Here is an 18,534-nt window from a genome sequence, read left to right on the forward strand (position 1 = left end):
CTTGAAAAAGTTTCAATTTTTACAGTTTTTATGTACAGTTTTATTTTTTAATCATTCCTTGAAGGTTCTGGCCATTCAAGCAACTACTTAATGAGACCTTTCTGCTTGAGAGTGAGGTCTACACTTTGAGATGCAGATCTGTGCCTCTTCTGCAAAAGGTTTTCCAAATCCATTTCAGAATTAAGTTGCTCGTGAAGCAAAACATCTTCATTTCAAAGGGATATCTGGGCACTGATCCTCCTCCTTTTCTCCAACTACTCTTGTGCTATCTCTCTGCAGACCCCAGAAAGTCTGATTATCCAAATACTACCTCTAAAGGGGTACAGTGCCTCTCTGCTTTCCTCTGAGGAGATGTGTGTGTGTGCTGGGGAAAGATATGATCAAAGCATCCTCAACTCCTAAAACGATTGCTTGGAGCTGCAGACATCCAGGTGTAACTTCATGGCTGCTCTGAGTTTCTCGAGAAGTACAGAACAAGTCAAGAGTAGTCTGACACTGTCTCCTGAAACATGTCCATCAAATCCCCTGTAATGGTCCTTGCATCTCAGTGGGCTTCCCTTCCACACAAAATAAAATATCCTCCAAATATATCATTAAACCTCATTTTTTACTGGCTTTAATGCCAAATGGCCAAGACAGAAATGAGACACAGGTTGTTACGGTTTTTTTTTTCTAGGGGAACAAAATCAGCTTTCATTGTCTGGCTTTGTTCAGCACGTGCCCTCTGATTGCCGTCAAGACTAGAATATCCCTCTTGCCCTGAATTTCTTCCCTTTGAGAGTGGTGGTAGCACCCTGCTGAAGGAGAACTTAATATTCTCATAACATTACAAGTTGGCTTATTTTCAGTGGTCAAAAAGGATGTGATTTCCATAAAATTGTTGGATTGAATTCATAAATTTGTGCCACTTCTCGAGTTTGGGCAGAAATCCAGCTTGTGCAAGCAATCTCACCCTATCGTGGGAAGGTGATGCAACCCTGGTTGTCCTCACATCAGTCTTTCCCACCCCTCCTTTTTTTCTTTCTCCTAATGCTATAGCTGCTACAGCTCTAATCTGTTGGGTTACGACAATAGTAGATACATGGTAATGTTTGAGGCAGAGAAGGTTGGTGTCTCCAGAGGTGACGTTCGCTGTTTCTAGCATCTCTGGTTGCGCAGGTTTCCCTAAATATGATGTAACATGAAACTTTGTCCCTGGGAGATCTTCACATGTAGATAGGAGAAGTTCTGCAGTTTCTCTAGCAAGCCTTCAAATCTGATGTTGGTGCATGAAGAACATCTGTGAAGTGGGATGGGGTGAGCTCCAGCTTTGGAGGCACATTAGTGTGGCAGCTTGGGCTGCCAGCATTTTCATAGCCCAAAACATTTCAATTATCCCAGCAAGGGGCCATTGTAAAGGCAGGGAAACTACTCCTGTCCCAGGCAACAAGGGGGATGTATTTATTTACTGTGGAGTTCAGTCTGTGGTCAGCAATATTTATTTGACTTAACCCAAGCCAGCATAGCAGACAAGTTGCCTTAAACAGCCAGGATCAAGGGTAGCAACTACTGTGTCTTTCTTCCATCATCCTCAGCAATTGTATCCTAACAACAGGGTCAGGACAGACAGTTTATTCCCTTTACTGATATATTTGCAGAAAATGTACTTTTGAAGCTGTCCTAACTCCAATGCTCCTCCTCGTGTGGTGCCTCAGTAGCACGGTCCATGATCTTTCCTTCTCTTGGGCATCATCAGTGATGGGTCCCCAAATGTCGTCTGTGCCCCTTCCTTCTGAAAGCACAAATGGGGTCTCTGGTAAGATCTCTAAAATACAGCCTGCGCTTTCAGAGTAGGCAGGTGATTTTTATACCTTTCATCGCAGATGATTTTGATCTGAAGAGTCATGATTTTGATCTGAAGAGTCATATCACACTTGATAAATGTTGGTATTTCAGTTAAATTGCGCTTGTCGAGCAAGAAGGGGTAAATACATGGGTGAAGGTAACATATAGAAGAGAGATTTACTTTAACAGCTTTCCAGCAGATAGACCGGCAAGTGATTTACGGAGCTAAATTAAACAGGAATTTGCTTTCAAAGCCATCTCGTGATCATGCGGTCGCTGATAAGTCTGCAGTTGCACATCCAACCCACAGGATAGCCCGGGGCTTGCTTCTAAAAGCAAATTTGAGGCCTGACATCACTCAGGAAGTCATTGCGGAGAGTTTAGTGAGCCCAGTGCTCTCCTCTGATCTCAGAAGAAAGTGGACGGGTGGTTTGCACATGCTGGGGGGTGGAAACCAGGCTTCAGCAGAGTGTTGGAAAGCTGGCATGCCTTGGAAGTCCCTTCACCAACCGTCGAGTAATGAAAGCCATGCCATTGCTAACCAAAACCTCTCGGGCTGTCCGTTTTCCTGCTGGTTTATGTTCATTGATGAAACTGTTTTATGTGCAGTGATGTCTAAGTGGCATGCAGGAAAGCAGGTATTGATCAGTCTGTCTTGAAACAGTTGATTGGGCTTGGTGAGATGATTGACCTCCCAAGTACCAAAAAGGCTGCATCAGTCACCATATGCATGTATACATCCTAAAGTGTCCATAAAAAACAGCTGTCTTTTTTTTTTTCTCAAAACCACATGGGAGTTTCTAGGGATTTCTATTCTCTAGTCTTGTTCAGAGTCCATATATCCACAGCTGGTCTCAAGCCTGAGAGTGCATTGAGGTTGGCCAGGATTAATGATGGGTTGCAGATCCCGAAAGTGGCCGTTGAGGTTTAGCGGTACCCATCAACTGGTGATTTTTTTTTTTTTCCTCCTGCAAATAGGAGGTTTTTGAAGGATGGGACCTTAGCTGTGGAGAGAAAGAAGGTGGACAGGAGAGATCACCTGGATATTAAAGCTTCTCGCTGGCCTTCCTTGAATCAAATGGGCTGCTTAAAAAACGCAGGTCCGGGAGTGCTCAGCCAGGGGTTTACTTTGCTGCAATTCATCCTTTCTTTTAATAGTGGTATATGTCAAAATGCTGATTTAATAGGACTAGGAAGGAATTTGAAAAGTGCTGCGGCAAGGCAGGAAGGCGACTTGCACTCCAGAGTCATGTTGCTCCAAGGATCTGGCTTCAGGCTTTGAGCTGGCTGAATGAACAACTTTACATGCTTTATTTTTTAATTTCCATGCGGCACTTGATATTTGTCCTTCCTCCAAATCAAGACTTTTAAGACAAAGGGCTGCCTTGTTGCTAGATCTCAGAAGTGACCGGTGCCAGAGGCCCCATTTAAACCACGGTGTCCTTCAGCATCCTCATGACCAGAAGACTGGTGCTGCATTGAGTCTCCTCCTATTCCTTTTCCTCCTGTCTAAGATAGCTTGGGGTTGGGGGGTGGTTGCAGACCCCACATCCTCCCTTAAATCACCTTTATTTCATATGATGGTTTCTGCAAGGCTGATAGAGAATTTAAAATCAAAAAAAAAAAAAAAAATCAACTTCCCCCCTCCGCCAAAACCCCACCACCAAACCAAAAGTATTGCAGTTGGGTCCAGACCAGGAGGGGCTTCGCATAACCCCAGACACCATAGGAAGGCTCCTCAACTCTGGAAATTATTTGCCCTGATGTGAAGTTTTGTCAAGTACCCATTTCCCTTCCTCCAAGGGAGGATTTTGGTTCCTCTCACCATTTCCTTCAGTCCTTCTGCAGCCAGGTGAGTGTTTCTAGAGAACAAAGCAGCTCTCCTTCACAGCAGAGAGGAACAATTAGGGCAAGTGATTTGTGATCAGGTCCCAGTGATTGATTTTGGGCCAACCCATCAGTCCAGCTGCGGCTGGCATCCTTCATTTGTGGCAAATAATTAGTTTATTGCAAATGATATTTGCTTTTTCTTTTCCTAATGAAATCATTGCATGAATTAGAAAAGACAGAGTCAGCATCAGCATCTAAAGCTGTGACTGAATGATGGCAAGGCTGATGGCAGAGGTCATAGTCTCATATCCTTCAGACCACTGGGGTATCTGCAGACTGCAGGTCCCAAACCTTGCGACTGGGAGAACTGGGAGCTGTTATTCTCCTGTTGATAGTTTTGATCCTTTTATGAGTATTTGATTTTTAAAACATGCTTAATTAGCTGATCACTTCACGTGGTGTCTGGCATCATGAACACATCCCATGGAAGCGGATTTACGGTTAAAAGAATAAAGGAGCGACTCTCATTTTCTACCAATGGATTATTTTATGATCTTATTTTTTATTTTGTCATAGAACCAAGGTTTTTTATGTCTTCCTAACACTGTGCGGTGTTTGATGTTGCAGCGATGCCTACGCGGTTGGCTGGAACGGCCGGATGGGGATGCGGCACAACAGGCTCACCAGCTCCGGTGCCTTCCTAGACAAAGATGGGATATTTGTCAACGCGACCAACAGCAAGCTGCTGGAGAGGGCCCACGGCATCCTCATGTCAGTGCAAAAGGAGGGGATTTTGGCTTTATTCCTCGAGCATAATGAGCAGCATGGGTAGTTAGAGGAATGTAAATAGCCAGAATATAAACATATCAGGGTTTCAAGTAGACTTGGAGACGTTTCACAGCTGGGTCAAAGTGACCCCAGTATGTTTTATGCATCTGATTTATTTAACTCTTATAATTCATTGGTAGTGACAGACACAGGGAAGAGAGAGAAGGAAGGAATCTGCTGGTCAAACCAGTCTCAAGATATGACAGCGATATAATGCAGTCACATTTTTTGATGTGATATCGAAGTTTCCATTACAAATTAGGTGGGGAAATGTTGATGATTCATGCTGCAGCCTCATCAGAAGGTTCAGAGAACATCACCGGGGTGGCTGGAGTTAACATGGGGTATGAGAAAGCAGGAGGGTGGTCAGTCGTTTCACAACGCTGCTCCCTTACTCTCCCCAAATTACCAGCATCCCATCATCTCCAATGTAATGATTCCCTTTGATTGGATACCTTCCTCTCAAACCCGTGCCACTAAATTTGTAAACCTAGTTTGCAGCATGCAGAAGCAGCCTGGTTTCTGCGCAGGTTATAGAAAGCAGCTGCTAAAGGGGATTTGGAAGGGTTTGTTTCATAAACTCCTCCATTCTGCAATTGCATGCATGGATTAACCTGAGCCATTTATTATCTCCCCAGGCGAAATAAGAACTTCAAAGCCAAACCCAATCTCCCAAAGGTGAGTGGGAAGCAGCATTTTAACCTTGCTTGGGTTAAGACGGTAGGTACAGTGATGAGATGCTGATGGGTGTGAGGAAGACCACTCGGGTCTGCATCAAGACCTTGGTCAACTCAGCTCTGTTCAGGGCTCTTTAATGGACATAAAAACAACGGATTTCAGCCCTGATTTGTGCTGGGAGAGTGCTGTATGGCTCCTTTTTTCCTCCTCCTGGGAAGGAGTACATATGTGCTGGTGAAATTTGGTAATGAAATCTCTGAACTAAAATGAGCGGGTAGGTTATGCAAGAGGGCTGGTACCTGACAGACAATGCGCTTGTCTAATATTCAGTTTCCCTCCATCTTGGCTGCATTTACTGTATGTTAAGAGATGCCAAGAGATCTGTTGTACCTAGAAGAATAATGCTTGTTGTGGTCCTTGCTGGTGCTGCGTTGGGGGTTGGGAACGGAGGACCAGGAGGAGCAAACTTTGGTTTCACTCCTGCCTGCATGCACGTTGCACCTGGAGAGGCACAGATGCAGTTAATCAATGAACTGCTCATTAACAGTGAATAATTTGTCTGCAGTCCTTAGTGGGTAGGAAAGCCAAATTTCCCATGGTCAAAGATGCCCTGGGCAAGTCCTCAGAGGAGCTTGGAAGAACATGATCCTGGGGATCTGGCTCTGGCCAAATAGCGCAGAGCTACATTTCAAGCTGTCCGTCAGTGTTTCCTGTTGAGATTAAGTAGGGTGGTCACCTAAGGAAGCCCTGCAGAGGGTATAAAGAGGGATATAGCATCTAGTTAGTCTTGTATTTATCAAGAACAAATGCAGTCTCTCTTTTTCCACAGCACATGCTGGACGTGAAGTCCCTCAAGCACCTAACCAACCTGACGCTGCATGACCGCATTACCAAATCTCTCCTCCATCTCCATAAGAAGAAAAAACCGCCCAGCATCAGCGCCCAGTTCCAGGTAATCTTTTGCCTTTGAGAGGTAAATTAAAAGCAAATACCTGCTCCGAGTGCCTAGGAGGACACTTGCAGGCACAGTCCTGTCCCATCCTCACCACCGTTTAGGACATGAATTCAGGTGAGGACATGGCTTCGGGAAGCTGAGACACACCTGCAGGTATTTAAATGGTATCATTGGAGGGAAACAAGAGCAATGGTGGATATTGTGGGGGGATGATGCGGTGGAGCAAGATGGGACACGAGCATGAGCTGCAAAGCAGAGAGGTTGGTGCGTTCCTGTCCTCTGGTACCTCACTTTCCAAGCCATCACATCATTGCGCTTTCTCTGGCGGATCCAGAAACTGCAAAATCCCCAAATGACGTTTTTACAGTCTTTTTACTTGCACTCAGCATCTGAAATTCAATCTGTTTTCAAGCCAGCCAGAACATGAATTTTAATAGGGGCAGAAAGGTCAAAATATTGCTGCATTCTCTCCAGGCAGGCAGAGGAATTTGGAGGAGGGATCGATACAGCATTTGTTGTGTTGTCGGCGTTGTGCGCCAGCCAGCCATCCCTAGGAATAGCTGCAGCAAAAATAATCCTCCAATATGCGCATCAGGGCTTGGAAACTGCTACAAGACACATGCATAAGCAGGTGGTAGCATTAGAAAGCAGCTTTTCAGTTAAAAATCGGTTTCTAAGCAAGTCTGGCTTGGTTTTGACTTGTAATTTTGGTGGGGTTTTTTTTTTGGAGATGTGGGTCAATTTTAGAAAGTCTCCATGCGTAGATCTGGGTAAGATTAAGTAATTAGATATATACATGCACACACACACATAAAAGTCTGTGTATATATAATTTGCAGAATGCACATCTGTGTGTGTGTATATATATATTAAGTTTAGTCTAGTCTGATGGTATGCTGGTTAAAATACACTTCTGCAGAGTTTAATTCATACAATACCATGGAGGGGATTGAAACAGGGATGTCTTGAAGTGAAATGCCTTCCCAAAACCTATTCATCCTTCAAACGAAACTCTGAAAAGCCTCAGGGTGCGTGATTGAGATTTTTACATATATTTTTACAGCACATACAAATAAAAGGCCACTAAACACCATGAAGATTTCCCCCCTACCCCTACGCAGCAAAGCAGGTCATTCGAATACCCTTTTCCTTATGCTTTCTGATGTTCCCCAGCGATGATGTGACAATGTAGAAGCTCTGCCTGCAACACATCCTTTTTTTATTTAAATGAATAAAAACCTATTTAAGTCAGAGGCAGCTCTGGTATGACTGCCTGCTTCTCCTCTCAGACAAACGCCGGGCACTCCAGCCCTAATTTCATTTAACACTTGTAAGAGAGAAGCATTTTCTCAAGAGAGCAGCCTGGTGCAAGCCAGCGAGATTGCTTTTTTTATCAAGAGCAGGCTAATAAAATTGCGGCACATGGAACTGGGTCACAGGCAGGAAATACAAATGTTTCCTATCATGGGGTTTGGCGGGGGGGGCAGTTGCTGATAAATGCTGCCTTGTGGCTAATGCCTGAACATCAGGCTTGCAGCTGCTCTGTCTCCTATTGATTTTAACCATGCCTATACTTACGGTAATCTATAGGCGAATTATCTGTATTAGAGGATGCTGTAAGAGCAGTGATGGCTTTCACAGTTGAAAAATAGACCGCTGGTACCAAAACACCAGCACAGTGATTTATAGCCTCCCCTTTTATCCTGCGTGCAGGTGGTACCCTAAAGAAAAGGATGCTGCCCTGTCTAGCACGGTGTGATGCTGAAACAATTCGCACCCTGGAAGACCAAATACGGGTGGTGAAAGAGTGGGTGGCTGGAAAGTTTTGCAGGCAGAGGGACAAAGGAGCAGGGTACGGGGTTAATCCAGGGACCTTGCATGTCCTTTACGGATTCCCGATGACCAGAGCTTGCGCCAAATGGCAGAGGCTGCCTGAACCATCTGCCCTGTGCAGGATGTCGCTGGCTGCTGCTGAAATGGAAATACCCCCTCCTATGGGGCCAGTGGTCACAGTACGATCCAATTTCCAGTCGTGGGAGCACTTTGCTTGCTGGGCTTTCAGCAGGGCTGTTTGGCGAAAGGGTTGCATCCCGTGAGTCCCCCGCTTCCCCCCCACCAGCCCGGTGTGGGGCACGGTGGGATGCTGCAGCATCATTGCTGATTGATATCTCCTAATAGGCTTTTTTTCTTTTGTAAAAAAAGAGTGATTTCAGTCTACTTTTAAGAAAACCAAGAGTGTGCCAGCAGAGGTCTGCCGCGTCGTGGTGTTCCTGCTGCTCCCTGGGATGGGAATGCTGGGGCAATTTGCATTCAGTTAATATACGCATAACGCAGCTGCATCGCACGTGCGTGGGATCCATCCTTTACTCTTCCCCAGATCCTGGATGTAGATAAATTATTCTAAACATGAAAGGCTTCCCATACAGATGTCTTTAAAATGATCAGAAGGAGAAGAAAATGCTTCCTGCAAGCAGATCTGTAGGCGAAATTCTTCCTTCTAATATCACGCCATTTTAGTAACACATATATTAAAAAATTTATAACTCTGCTTATAGTAAATATGCAACAGAGTCTCTTTTACACAACTGAGTTTTAAACGCTATTAAAATCAGGAGTAATCAACTCTGGAGCACGTTACTAATACCATGTCAGTAATGTGCTTGGCAATTAGAGAGATGAAAAAAAAAATGCAGTGGAGGAGCCCAGCCAGCCGCAGTCTGACTCAGCATGCTCTGATTTTCAGTATGTTTTTATTCAAAGAGCTTGTGCTTCATCTCAAGAGAGTCGAAGATTTCCGAGGTGGAGCAGTAACTTGACGTAACGTCCCGCTGGAGCAGTTGGGCGCAGCAATGATGCCAATATAAATTTTTATGGGCTAGACATTTAATAATGATGCAGAAATAAGGGGAAATATAAAATGGGAACCTGGAAAACCCTTGATTCTCAGTGATCACAACTGTGCAGCAGAGGAATATGGCAGGAATATGCCAGCATTGAAGATATTCTCCTCTATAAACAACCTATGAAGTGGTTAGGGTTCACAAGCTTCAAAAATCATTGCAAATTCCAGATCTTCCCTTTGCAAAACTGTCATTAAGAAAATTCATTTTTAGGCCAGCAATAAAGTTTGGACCATTAAAAATCAGGAATAAATGCTGCGTTGAGTCACTTTTGATAAAGGAAAATTTTATTTATACTTAAAAAATACCAGTGATTGTTTGGTGCAAGGTGTAAATCCTTGTCTTGGAGCTCCTGCTCATGTCTAGAAGAGGCTTGCTGGTGCAGAGCAGGATGTGACTTTGGGCTCCAGTGGCTGATGTGAAAAGGTCAAACTGGAGATCTCAAAATACAACCCAGCATTATATTTATCTCTAGCTAATTTGTTGGGTGCAAAGACAAAAGCAGCCAAGTTGCTTGGGCTGAAGCACTCGTTATGGGGAACAATTTCTCATCTGCCTTGTTTACTCATCATTTATTCCAATTTTTTAGTTTTCTGATTTAAGCATTTGGATTTTCACTATTCATCGTGGTCTCTTCTCCATTTCCCAACTGAAGATGTCTTCTCTGTTGCAGGCATCGCTTAACAAGCTGATGGAGACACTTGGCCAAGCAGAACCTTATTTTGTCAAGTGTATTCGATCCAATGCTGAAAAGGTAAATCCCGTCCCATGAAAGCAGTGCTGATAAAAATCATCTTGGAAATATTTTGTAAATTCTTACATCTCCTCCCCCTCCTTCTTCACTGACCTTGGTGTCTGCAGGGTTGTTTCTCTTACATGTTCTCACTCCTCTCTCCGGCTGCCATTTCTGTGTCTCCCACAACTTTTTTTCCTTCTTAAATATGTTATTACAGAGGTGCTACCACTATCGCTGATTGGCTCGGCCTTGGCTGGCAGCAGGTCCGTCTTAGAGCCGGCTGGTATTGGCTCTGTCGGACACCGGGGAAGCTTCTGGCAGCTTCTCACAGAAGCCACCCCTGTAATCCCCCCCGCCCGCTACCAAAACCTTGCCACACAAACCCAGTACAAGGGGGTTAAAAACAAAAGAAAGCCCCAAATCAAGTTGGATTTAGAAGATACTTATATATAAGCAGTGGGAAGCATGGATGTTATCACTTGGGTGTTGCTCTTGATAAATTGCACTGGCTTTTCTTGAAATTGTAGAAACGTATATAAAAAATATACAGTTTTAATTTATATGAAAAATATATTGGTTTTAATAAATAAATATGACTCCTTTGAAGCTCCTGCCACCTGTAATAGAGATTTACAGCACTGTGAATTCACTTGTGCTGTTACTGAGCCCTAAAGCTTCTTTAAAATAAAGTTTCTATAGGTAAAAGCAGATACTTTTAGAATAAGCTATGTTTTTCAAACTGACTCGATGCATCATATTTCTTGAATTTGACTTTAAGCATTTGTCTCATGGGCTAAGGACCCTCAGTTTAAAATGAAGGTTGCAGTAGTGATGCTTTCTTGGGGATTAATCCATTGGAGTTTTACCCAGACGTTTACAGATGAAGGTTTATGCCTAGGAGATTATTTAGTTGCTCACAATCTTACCCATTAGCTGTGACCTTGGCAGGGTCTTATTCAGTTCGGGGGCTCCAGAAAACCTTCTTTATGGCTTTATATATCTAGTTAGCTGTTTGAAAGTCTCCATCTGATGGCTGCTTGGAAGCAAACAGGATTCAACCCTGGTGGGATTAGTACGGTTCCTGGGGACCCACGTTCCCTCCCTCCCCTAGCATTGTTGCCAACATGCATGTCATGCAGATGTGCTACATCTGCTGAATCCGTTTACCCATCCGCATGCTTAAAAGCCTCAGTTAAAGGAAATATTTGCTCATCGTTGGCCTGTTTTTCCCCTTCCAGCTGCCCCTGCGATTCAATGACAGCCTGGTGCTCAGGCAGCTGCGGTACACAGGGATGCTGGAGACCGTTCGCATTCGCCAGTCAGGATACAGCTGCAAATACTCCTTCCAGGTTGAGTAAAACGTTTTCCATCTTTCGCCACCTTTAGCATCATTATCAGAGTTGTCTGAATGTTGCTAGCTTGGGTTTTTAACAGGTAATGAATATATAGCTCGTGCAAGGCAGTGGATGTAATGAGCTTGTGTCTGGCATGGAGTGGTCCACTGCTGCGCTGCTGATTTCTAGGAAGCTGGTCCAGACCCAGGTGAAGGCTACCAGCCCCTCTGCAGATAACGTCATGGGTTTTGAACAAAAGCAGTATTTTTTTGTAACATGGACTTCTTTTTTGCAAAAAAAGGTATCCAATTTGCACGTGGTCTTCTGCGTGTGTTTTGGAATCACCTGGGAATGGTGTTTGCCCTGTCATGTCAGTGCTGGCTGCGTCCCATTGGGAGGGTGATTGGCATCCTCTACACCGCTCAGGAGTTATCCAGCTTTTCCTGTTTTCTTCTTTTCCATGTGTTTGCCAGGTTTTGCACACATGTCAGTCCTTTCATGCTTTGCTGGTGTCGATTTGTTTCCTGCTGGCAGCTGCTTTGGGCCAGATGTCATGTCCTGCGCAGCAGCTGTTTAGAAAAGGAAAACTGCTCAATTTTTTTTTGCCATGAGCATGGATCCCAACCTGACTTGGGAGGATCTCTCCTCTCATACCTCCTCGGCTCTTTGAGTCCTCACAGCAGTAACCGATGGAGCATCTCAGAGATGCTTTGCATATACTGGTAACCCCCTTCTGTAGCGGCCCTTGCTGAGCATTTGGAGCATTTTTTGCTCGAGATGACCCCATGGGTTCTGCAGAACCTCTCCTGCCACACTGAAAGATGTTTGAACATTGCTGGGTGCCTGCTTTGATGTGTTTCCCATCAAACCACAAATGGTGGATGAAACTTGGTGTTCCGCAGTCCGTAAAATGCTGTCATTCTGCTCACTCGATATATCCCCTTTCATGTGGACCAATGGAGCAAATCTGTTATTTGTGGAAGCAAAGGACGCAGCAGGACCCATCTAACCAAATCTTGGTGTTTCTTTTTTTCCTTCTCAGGATTTTGTGAACCATTTCCATGTCCTTCTGCCACAAGGAATCAGCCCGTCTAAGCACAATATCCATGATTTCTTCCAGAAAATAAAACTCGATCCAGACAATTACCAAGTTGGAAGAACAATGGTAAACGTTTATCCTCAGCTCTAGACTTACGTTTAAGATACAGATTTAACATCTGCCTGCATTTCTGTAATGATAAATTAACATCTTTATATATGTTTTTAATTAAGGAAACTATTTTTCTTCTGCTTCCCAGAAGCCAATGGCTTAAATGAAGCTTTGAATATTGTTAGCACAAAATAGTAAGGAACATCGTTGGTTTGTGTTAACCAAGTCACAAACCTGGTTGTAACGAGGCAGCCTTCAAAAAACTATATCTGTTTGTAGACACAGCTTGATACGATAGCTGTAATTTTGCCGCCTCTGAAGGGAAAGCAGAGGCTCTGTAATTCAGAGCTTGGACAGTCACAGGCTGTAGATGAAACTGCAGAAACCTGTTAGAGGTGGCTTAACTAAAATCAGCTGCTGAGCTTTCTTCTGGGCATCCAGGACACAGAAACCAGGAGGATTAAATCATTTGTCTTGTGGTCTCGGAAGCTTTCCATGCTAGTGTTTTGGGGGTTTTTTGGCCAGGTTTTCGTAAAGGAGCGGGAGCGGCAGCTTCTGCAGGACCTGCTGCATCAGGAGGTGCTGCGCCGGATCACACTGCTGCAGCGCTGGTTCCGCAGCATGCTCTGCAGGAGGCAGTTCCTGAGCTTAAGGCAAGCTGCAGTGATCATACAGGTAGGTGATGGTGCCTGATTTTGTTGCAAATTACAATCCACAAATCCTGTGGATACAGCTGATGGGTAAAATCAGGTCCCCTCTCCGAGGAAGGAGCTTACAATCAGGATTTGACTCCTAGTGCTGTAGTAAGTTGGGAATGGGGGAGACAGAGCTGGAAAGGTTGCATGAAGGCAGGTGCTTTCCCATCCCCACGCAACACCCATTACAAGGAACTGCCTCCTGTGTTTGCAGAGATTTTGGCGTAGTTACCAGATCCGAAAGCAAGGCAAGCCATCCCCAGACCCTCTTGTCCTCAGCAAAGCCGCCATCATTCTCCAGACCCATTGGCGTGGCTTTGTGCAGAGGCGAAGGTTCCTGCAGATGCAGTTTGCAGCCCATCTCATCCAGAGCTGCTGGCGGGAGCACGCCAAGCGGCGGCACGACGCAGCCACCAGCATCCAGGCAGCCTGGCGAGGACACCGCGCAAAGCAGTCGTACACAGCCAGCAGAAGCAAAGTCGTCTGCTTGCAAGCAGTGTGCAGAGGATATTTAGCACGACAAAGGTAACGCTGTTGGCCTCAGTTGAAAAAGAAAACTTTTTCTGATGGTGCTCCTTGGGGAGGGAGGTGGTTGATGTGAATTTGGGCACTGCTCGGACTATGGTGACTTAGAGAGGATGGTGTCCCTTTGTAGGATCCCTGACCCTGTTGCGATCTGCCCTGATCCTTCGTTTGTCCATGCTTTCTAACAAAGGGGTTTATTTAGCTGCACATCCTACTCGTAGAATAAGCAATCTATTTCAGGTTGGAGCACGTAGGCAGTGGAAAGCCGAGGCCATAAATACTCGTGAGGTTTTTTTTTTCCCCTTGGCAGCAGCACCAGTTTAAGTAGCCTATTTTTAACTCGGATTGCCTCGCCGATCCGGTTGCTGCGCTGTCTCACAGGGACAGGAGATACTGGAGCCAGCTGCTGAGAAGGGGAGAGGGTTTCCAGCCATGCCTTGTCTTGCTGGCCGCGGGGCAGGTCTTGGTTCATTCTCCGGAGGCACTGCCTGCAAGGTGTGGAGCACCTTGGCATAGGGTGGAAGATTTGGGAGCTGCAAAGAGCTCTTGGAGCAGCGCATGAGCCCCTGCTAGCTGTACCAGAGGCAGCCCAGGCAGGATGGTGAAGATGGAGAAGCCAAGGGGGTGCGATGAGTTAAGATCTTCTGGCTCCATCAGCTTACAAAGGAGCTAGAACAGGGATGGAGGCTGGAGCTGCTGCCGTCAGCACGAGAGGAGCTTTCAGGTGTGTTGGGGCAATCCTTGAGTAGGAGAGACGGCATAAGAGGAGAAGGTTGAAAACTGAACGTGCACTCGCATTGTCTTGCACCAGATGTGCAATGAGGGTTGCTTGAGATGCTGCCAGTGGTGAGGTGATGGTGGTGGTGATGAAATGGCACTGGCGCAGTGCCTTGAAGGGACGTGAGTGGGCATGGGGGTACAATATGCTGGTTTTCTGCTTTCTTGTAGGTTTAGAGCTTTGAAAGAGCAGCGATTAAAAGAGATGCAGCTGGAGAATGGCCTGTCAGTTAGAGAAGAGGATGGACTGGAGGCAGATGATGCACTGGAAATCAAGGGCTCCGACCCATCTAAGTGGGAGGACGGCTCATTTGAAGAGCGAGTGAGAGCTGTAGAGGAACATAAATCACTGATGGAGAATAATCGGGTGAATCACATGGACCCACTGGATACTTCTGCAAATTTATTGTACAAAAGGCACGAGAGAGCCAGTAGCCAGAGCGGGATGGACACCGAAGAGGAGGTCGCTGTGAGAGAGAGACCCAAGTCACTGGAGGATCTCAACCAGAAAAAAGTGGTTCGTGCAAAAAGAGAAAGCCGGAGGATGCGTGAACTGGAACAGGCAAAATTTAGCCTGGAGCTGCTCAAGGTCCGGTCCACGGGCGGGCTGTCACCTTCAGAAGAGCGGCGGTGGTCCACCGAGCTTGTATCTGAGGCACTTCATTCCCCTCAGGGAACCCCGGAGAGTGAAAGCTCTCAAGGGAGCTTTGAAATGTTAAGCTGTGAAGATACCCCAAGTAATAAACTCATTTCCTTAGTTTTAACCGAGCAAGATGTGCAGTCGTTTTCCACGGACTCTTTGCCTAGCAGTCCCCAGGCTCATCTGCAGGAGAAGTCTTTCTGTACGGCAGATGTGAACAGCAATTTAGCCGGTTGCAGAAGAACGCCTTCAGACTTGAAGCCACCTGATAACCTCACCGTGAAGGAGCGCATGGTCTGTGGCCCCCAGAATGTTATATACAAGGCGCATCCAAGAGAAACCTTCCTTTCCAGCAACCTACCTACTTTCTATGTTCCACCACAAGACAACGTGAAGGTAAAGCTGATGGAGAATAACCTGAGGAACAAAGCAGTGGAAAGAGAGGAGAGAACAGTTATGTTCTCTGAGGTCAGGAAGGACTCTGAGCCAGACCAGGGAGGGGAGGAAGAGGAGAAGTCCTCTACCGAGAGAGAGGAACACAGGACAGTGTTTGCAACGCAGGCACATTCTCCAGACTCTGTCATCAAGAGACTGGAAAAGCTTAATGTGGAGAAGGAGGAACGGCAAAAGCAGCTTCAGCTGCAAAATGAGAGGGAGATGATGGAGCAGATCCGTCAGCAGAAGGAAATTCTGGAGAGACAACGCAAAGCCTTTGAGCAGCAAGGGAGGGTGGAGGCTTTGCAGAGGGCTGAGCAGAGCAGAATGAAGGACCCCTCCCTCAAACCAACCAAAAAAACAGACAGCCGGCCTCTGTCGGTCCTCATCCTGCACCCCCAGAGCAGAGGGGAGCACAGCCCCACCACAGGTGTGACTCCAACCTCATCGGTGGACATTAAAGGTCTCACCGTTGGGACCAGGGGAAGCTCTCCAGCCCACAGTGCCCCCAAAGACAGACCTGTCAGCATGTTCATGGAGCGAAGAGAAGGTCAATCGGGATCGGCGCTGGAACCCCGGTGCCGTTCCAGACCAGCTTTGGACCCCAGGGACCTCCCGGGCAGCCACTTCTCAAGGACAGAGCGCCTCCGGCAACCCCGAATGCCCAACCAGGCCACCGAGGAGACGAGGGCAAGTGCTATGTTCTTCACGCCAAAAGACAATCCCTTTGGCCTCCAGTGAGTAAAAAGACGGTGTGCTTTCTCCGTAGGCTTTCTCCGTGGGCTTTTGGTTCTGCTAGAGACCATTTTATGCAAATGATCCAGAATGTTGTTTCTGGAGACTGTACAAAACCCCTAGTGAAACAAAGACAGGTTTCTTATCTTCTAGCAATGAGTGGGCAGAGATCAGAGGAAAAGGAAAAAGAACTGGAAATACGATTTCTCGATCTTTTACGTGATGGGCATTATGTAAGCCAGGGGAGATAATCATGGACATTAGCAGGTGAAGGAGTTAACAGAAAGAGGGTTGACACTGCTTTCATTTACCCTAGGTGAATGAACAGCCAGGTAAAAGGTGAAGAAAACATTCTTAGGATTTTTGGGTGGTCAGAGTAGAAATGACTAGATAAGGCAGAAAATTTCATGATTTTTCTCATTTACTATATAATTAACACAGCCAGCAAAGCCATTCGGACAATCTTACCATTGCAGATTAAAAAATAGCAACTGTCTGGAGAGAGTTTGGGATGCAAATGCACTTTTGACAGCGTATCACTTACATAGATAATTACACATGTAATGGGCTTAGCAGTCATTCAGCTCCGTCGCATTGCTTAACTGATGGGCTGCTCCAACACAGGGTCTAGAGACCACAGCAAGATCTTGGGACAACATTTGCTCCCACTCACTATAGTGTTCTTAAGCTACCATGCTTAATTTTGGAGAACTTTTGGCCAATTAGCTCAAAAAGGGCATAAACCCCCCCTCCAAATCCTGCTGTGCCCTTTCCAAGGCAAAAGCTACCAGTGAATGTTTGTTGTTGAGAACTCAAGGTACCTCCAAGTGTAGTAGTCTTGTGGTTTATGTGCTGTTGCAACGGAAAGAGATTTGCGTTTAATTTGTGCATGATTTTAACTAAGTCCAAACACATGTGATGGGGAAAAGGACCAGTCAATAAAAAAACCAGCCCTTTGCCCCCTGATAGAGCCAGTGGCATCCCTCGTGCACGGGCATGGTGAGGGTTTTATTCGGAAGTGATGGTAGAGTGAGCTGAGCAAAAAGCAACTTAAGTGGGTGTATTTTTTAATGCTGTGTTAGATGCAAAGCGAGGATGCTCTCCTCCTGAACCAGTTTGTATGAAAATCTGCAGGAGGTCCTGGAGAATTGGTTTGGAAGTGAGTATTTGAGAATGGTCTTCCCCCCAAAAATTTTTTTTCTGTTTCTTTTTCTGGTTCATTCACAGAACAAGCAACAGGAAAAAAAATTTTAAAATTCCAGTATTTTACTTTTTATTCTGCAACAGAACAATCACAGTTGAGAATCCAGAAGTGAAAAGGTACCATCCATAACCACCATGATGGGTAGAGTTGGCAGGCAGAACTTTGTATCTTCTTGTTCTTTGGTATTAACTGAAATCCTGAAGAATTCAAAGTGATGCTGAAACCCCTGTGACCTCAAACTTGCAACTTGGTCTTGATTGCTTGGGCTGCACACTTGTATGCTCCTGCGAGCCAGGCTGGCATGGTGGGAAGGCTTTTAGGAGAAGATGAAACATCTCTGTTCTGTTGCGTTTCAGCAGAGAAGCAAATCATCAGTGCCTTGCCAAGGGTGAACTAGCTAGGAAGCCATTTAAGATACCGGGGTCTGGCAGAGGAGAGGTAAGTTGTGGCTTGCTTATTTTCTCTTTTAATTGAACATGGGAGGGGAAAAAAACCCTTATTCTGCCAGTTTTCCCTCAAAAGCTTCAAAGAAGTTAACTATAAAGCATGAGGGCTGCCAGACGTAGGGAAGGGGGATATCATGGTACGGCAACCTTCACTCCTTCTCTTAAAAATAAAAGGCCCCCGTAACATTAATTCATAGCAGCTCTGGATAAAAAGGATCTTGTGGTCCTGATGGCAAACACTGTCCAACGCAGTCTTGTCTTGGTTTGGTTTAACGTACTTTTGAGTAACATCTGTGATTCTCCATTTTCACCATGCTGTCTTGGTTTTTGTTTTTCCTGGTCCTTTTTTTTTTTGCACTAGATATAATATTGTGTCCCCTCTGTGGGGTGCAATGTCACTCAGAGATGCCTTAAGGCTGTACTTGAGCTACACTGTGATGCCAAACATTGGTAGAATCTCCTTTTCATTTTAAAAAACTTTTTGTTTTGTTTTGTTTTATCATTTGGTCAAGCAGGTTCCCAGACCGACCCATAAAAAGAAAGCCCGCATGGCGCGGACGCGCTCCGATTTCTTGACTAGAGGTACTTTTGCTGATGGGGAGGGGGATACGGAGGAAGATGATTACGATGGCAATTTTGAGTTCCTTCTCTCCTCTGACCAACCTCCTCATCCCGAGGCGGTGCCTGCAGCCCGGCTGGGGCAGGCCTGTTACAGTGACTCCGAAATGGTAATTTTTTCCAACATGGTGGGGGAAATGAAACAAGGGAGCGAGTGGAGCTGCGGGAGCCTTTCTTTGCTAACCTTAGCTGCACTGATCCCTCCACTGCTGCTTCTACCACTT

At 45.7% G+C, this 18,534-nt stretch overlaps 1 protein-coding gene across 10 annotated transcripts in view; it reads left to right on the top strand.

Annotated features, from left to right (window-relative positions):
• Nucleotides 1-18,534, top strand: part of MYO9A (myosin IXA) — a 189,893-nt gene that overhangs the window by 149,060 nt on the left and 22,299 nt on the right. For 5 of the 10 annotated variants that reach the window (XM_052807707.1, XM_052807706.1, XM_052807711.1 and 2 more), the window contains 11 exons: nucleotides 4,282-4,425; nucleotides 5,121-5,160; nucleotides 5,990-6,112; nucleotides 9,689-9,769; nucleotides 10,990-11,100; nucleotides 12,128-12,250; nucleotides 12,761-12,910; nucleotides 13,145-13,455; nucleotides 14,404-16,044; nucleotides 17,603-17,684; nucleotides 18,205-18,420. In XM_052807707.1, coding sequence (XP_052663667.1) covers nucleotides 4,282-4,425; nucleotides 5,121-5,160; nucleotides 5,990-6,112; nucleotides 9,689-9,769; nucleotides 10,990-11,100; nucleotides 12,128-12,250; nucleotides 12,761-12,910; nucleotides 13,145-13,455; nucleotides 14,404-16,044; nucleotides 17,603-17,684; nucleotides 18,205-18,420 — 3,022 coding nt within the window. The remainder of the gene's footprint in view (nucleotides 1-4,281; nucleotides 4,426-5,120; nucleotides 5,161-5,989; nucleotides 6,113-9,688; nucleotides 9,770-10,989; nucleotides 11,101-12,127; nucleotides 12,251-12,760; nucleotides 12,911-13,144; nucleotides 13,456-14,403; nucleotides 16,045-17,602; nucleotides 17,685-18,204; nucleotides 18,421-18,534) is intronic. The other 5 variants (XM_052807708.1, XM_052807709.1, XM_052807710.1 and 2 more) reach the window with 5 other exon arrangements.

The sequence above is a fragment of the Harpia harpyja genome, chromosome 14, assembly GCF_026419915.1.
Source record: "Harpia harpyja isolate bHarHar1 chromosome 14, bHarHar1 primary haplotype, whole genome shotgun sequence".
NCBI lineage: Eukaryota > Metazoa > Chordata > Aves > Accipitriformes > Accipitridae > Harpia > Harpia harpyja.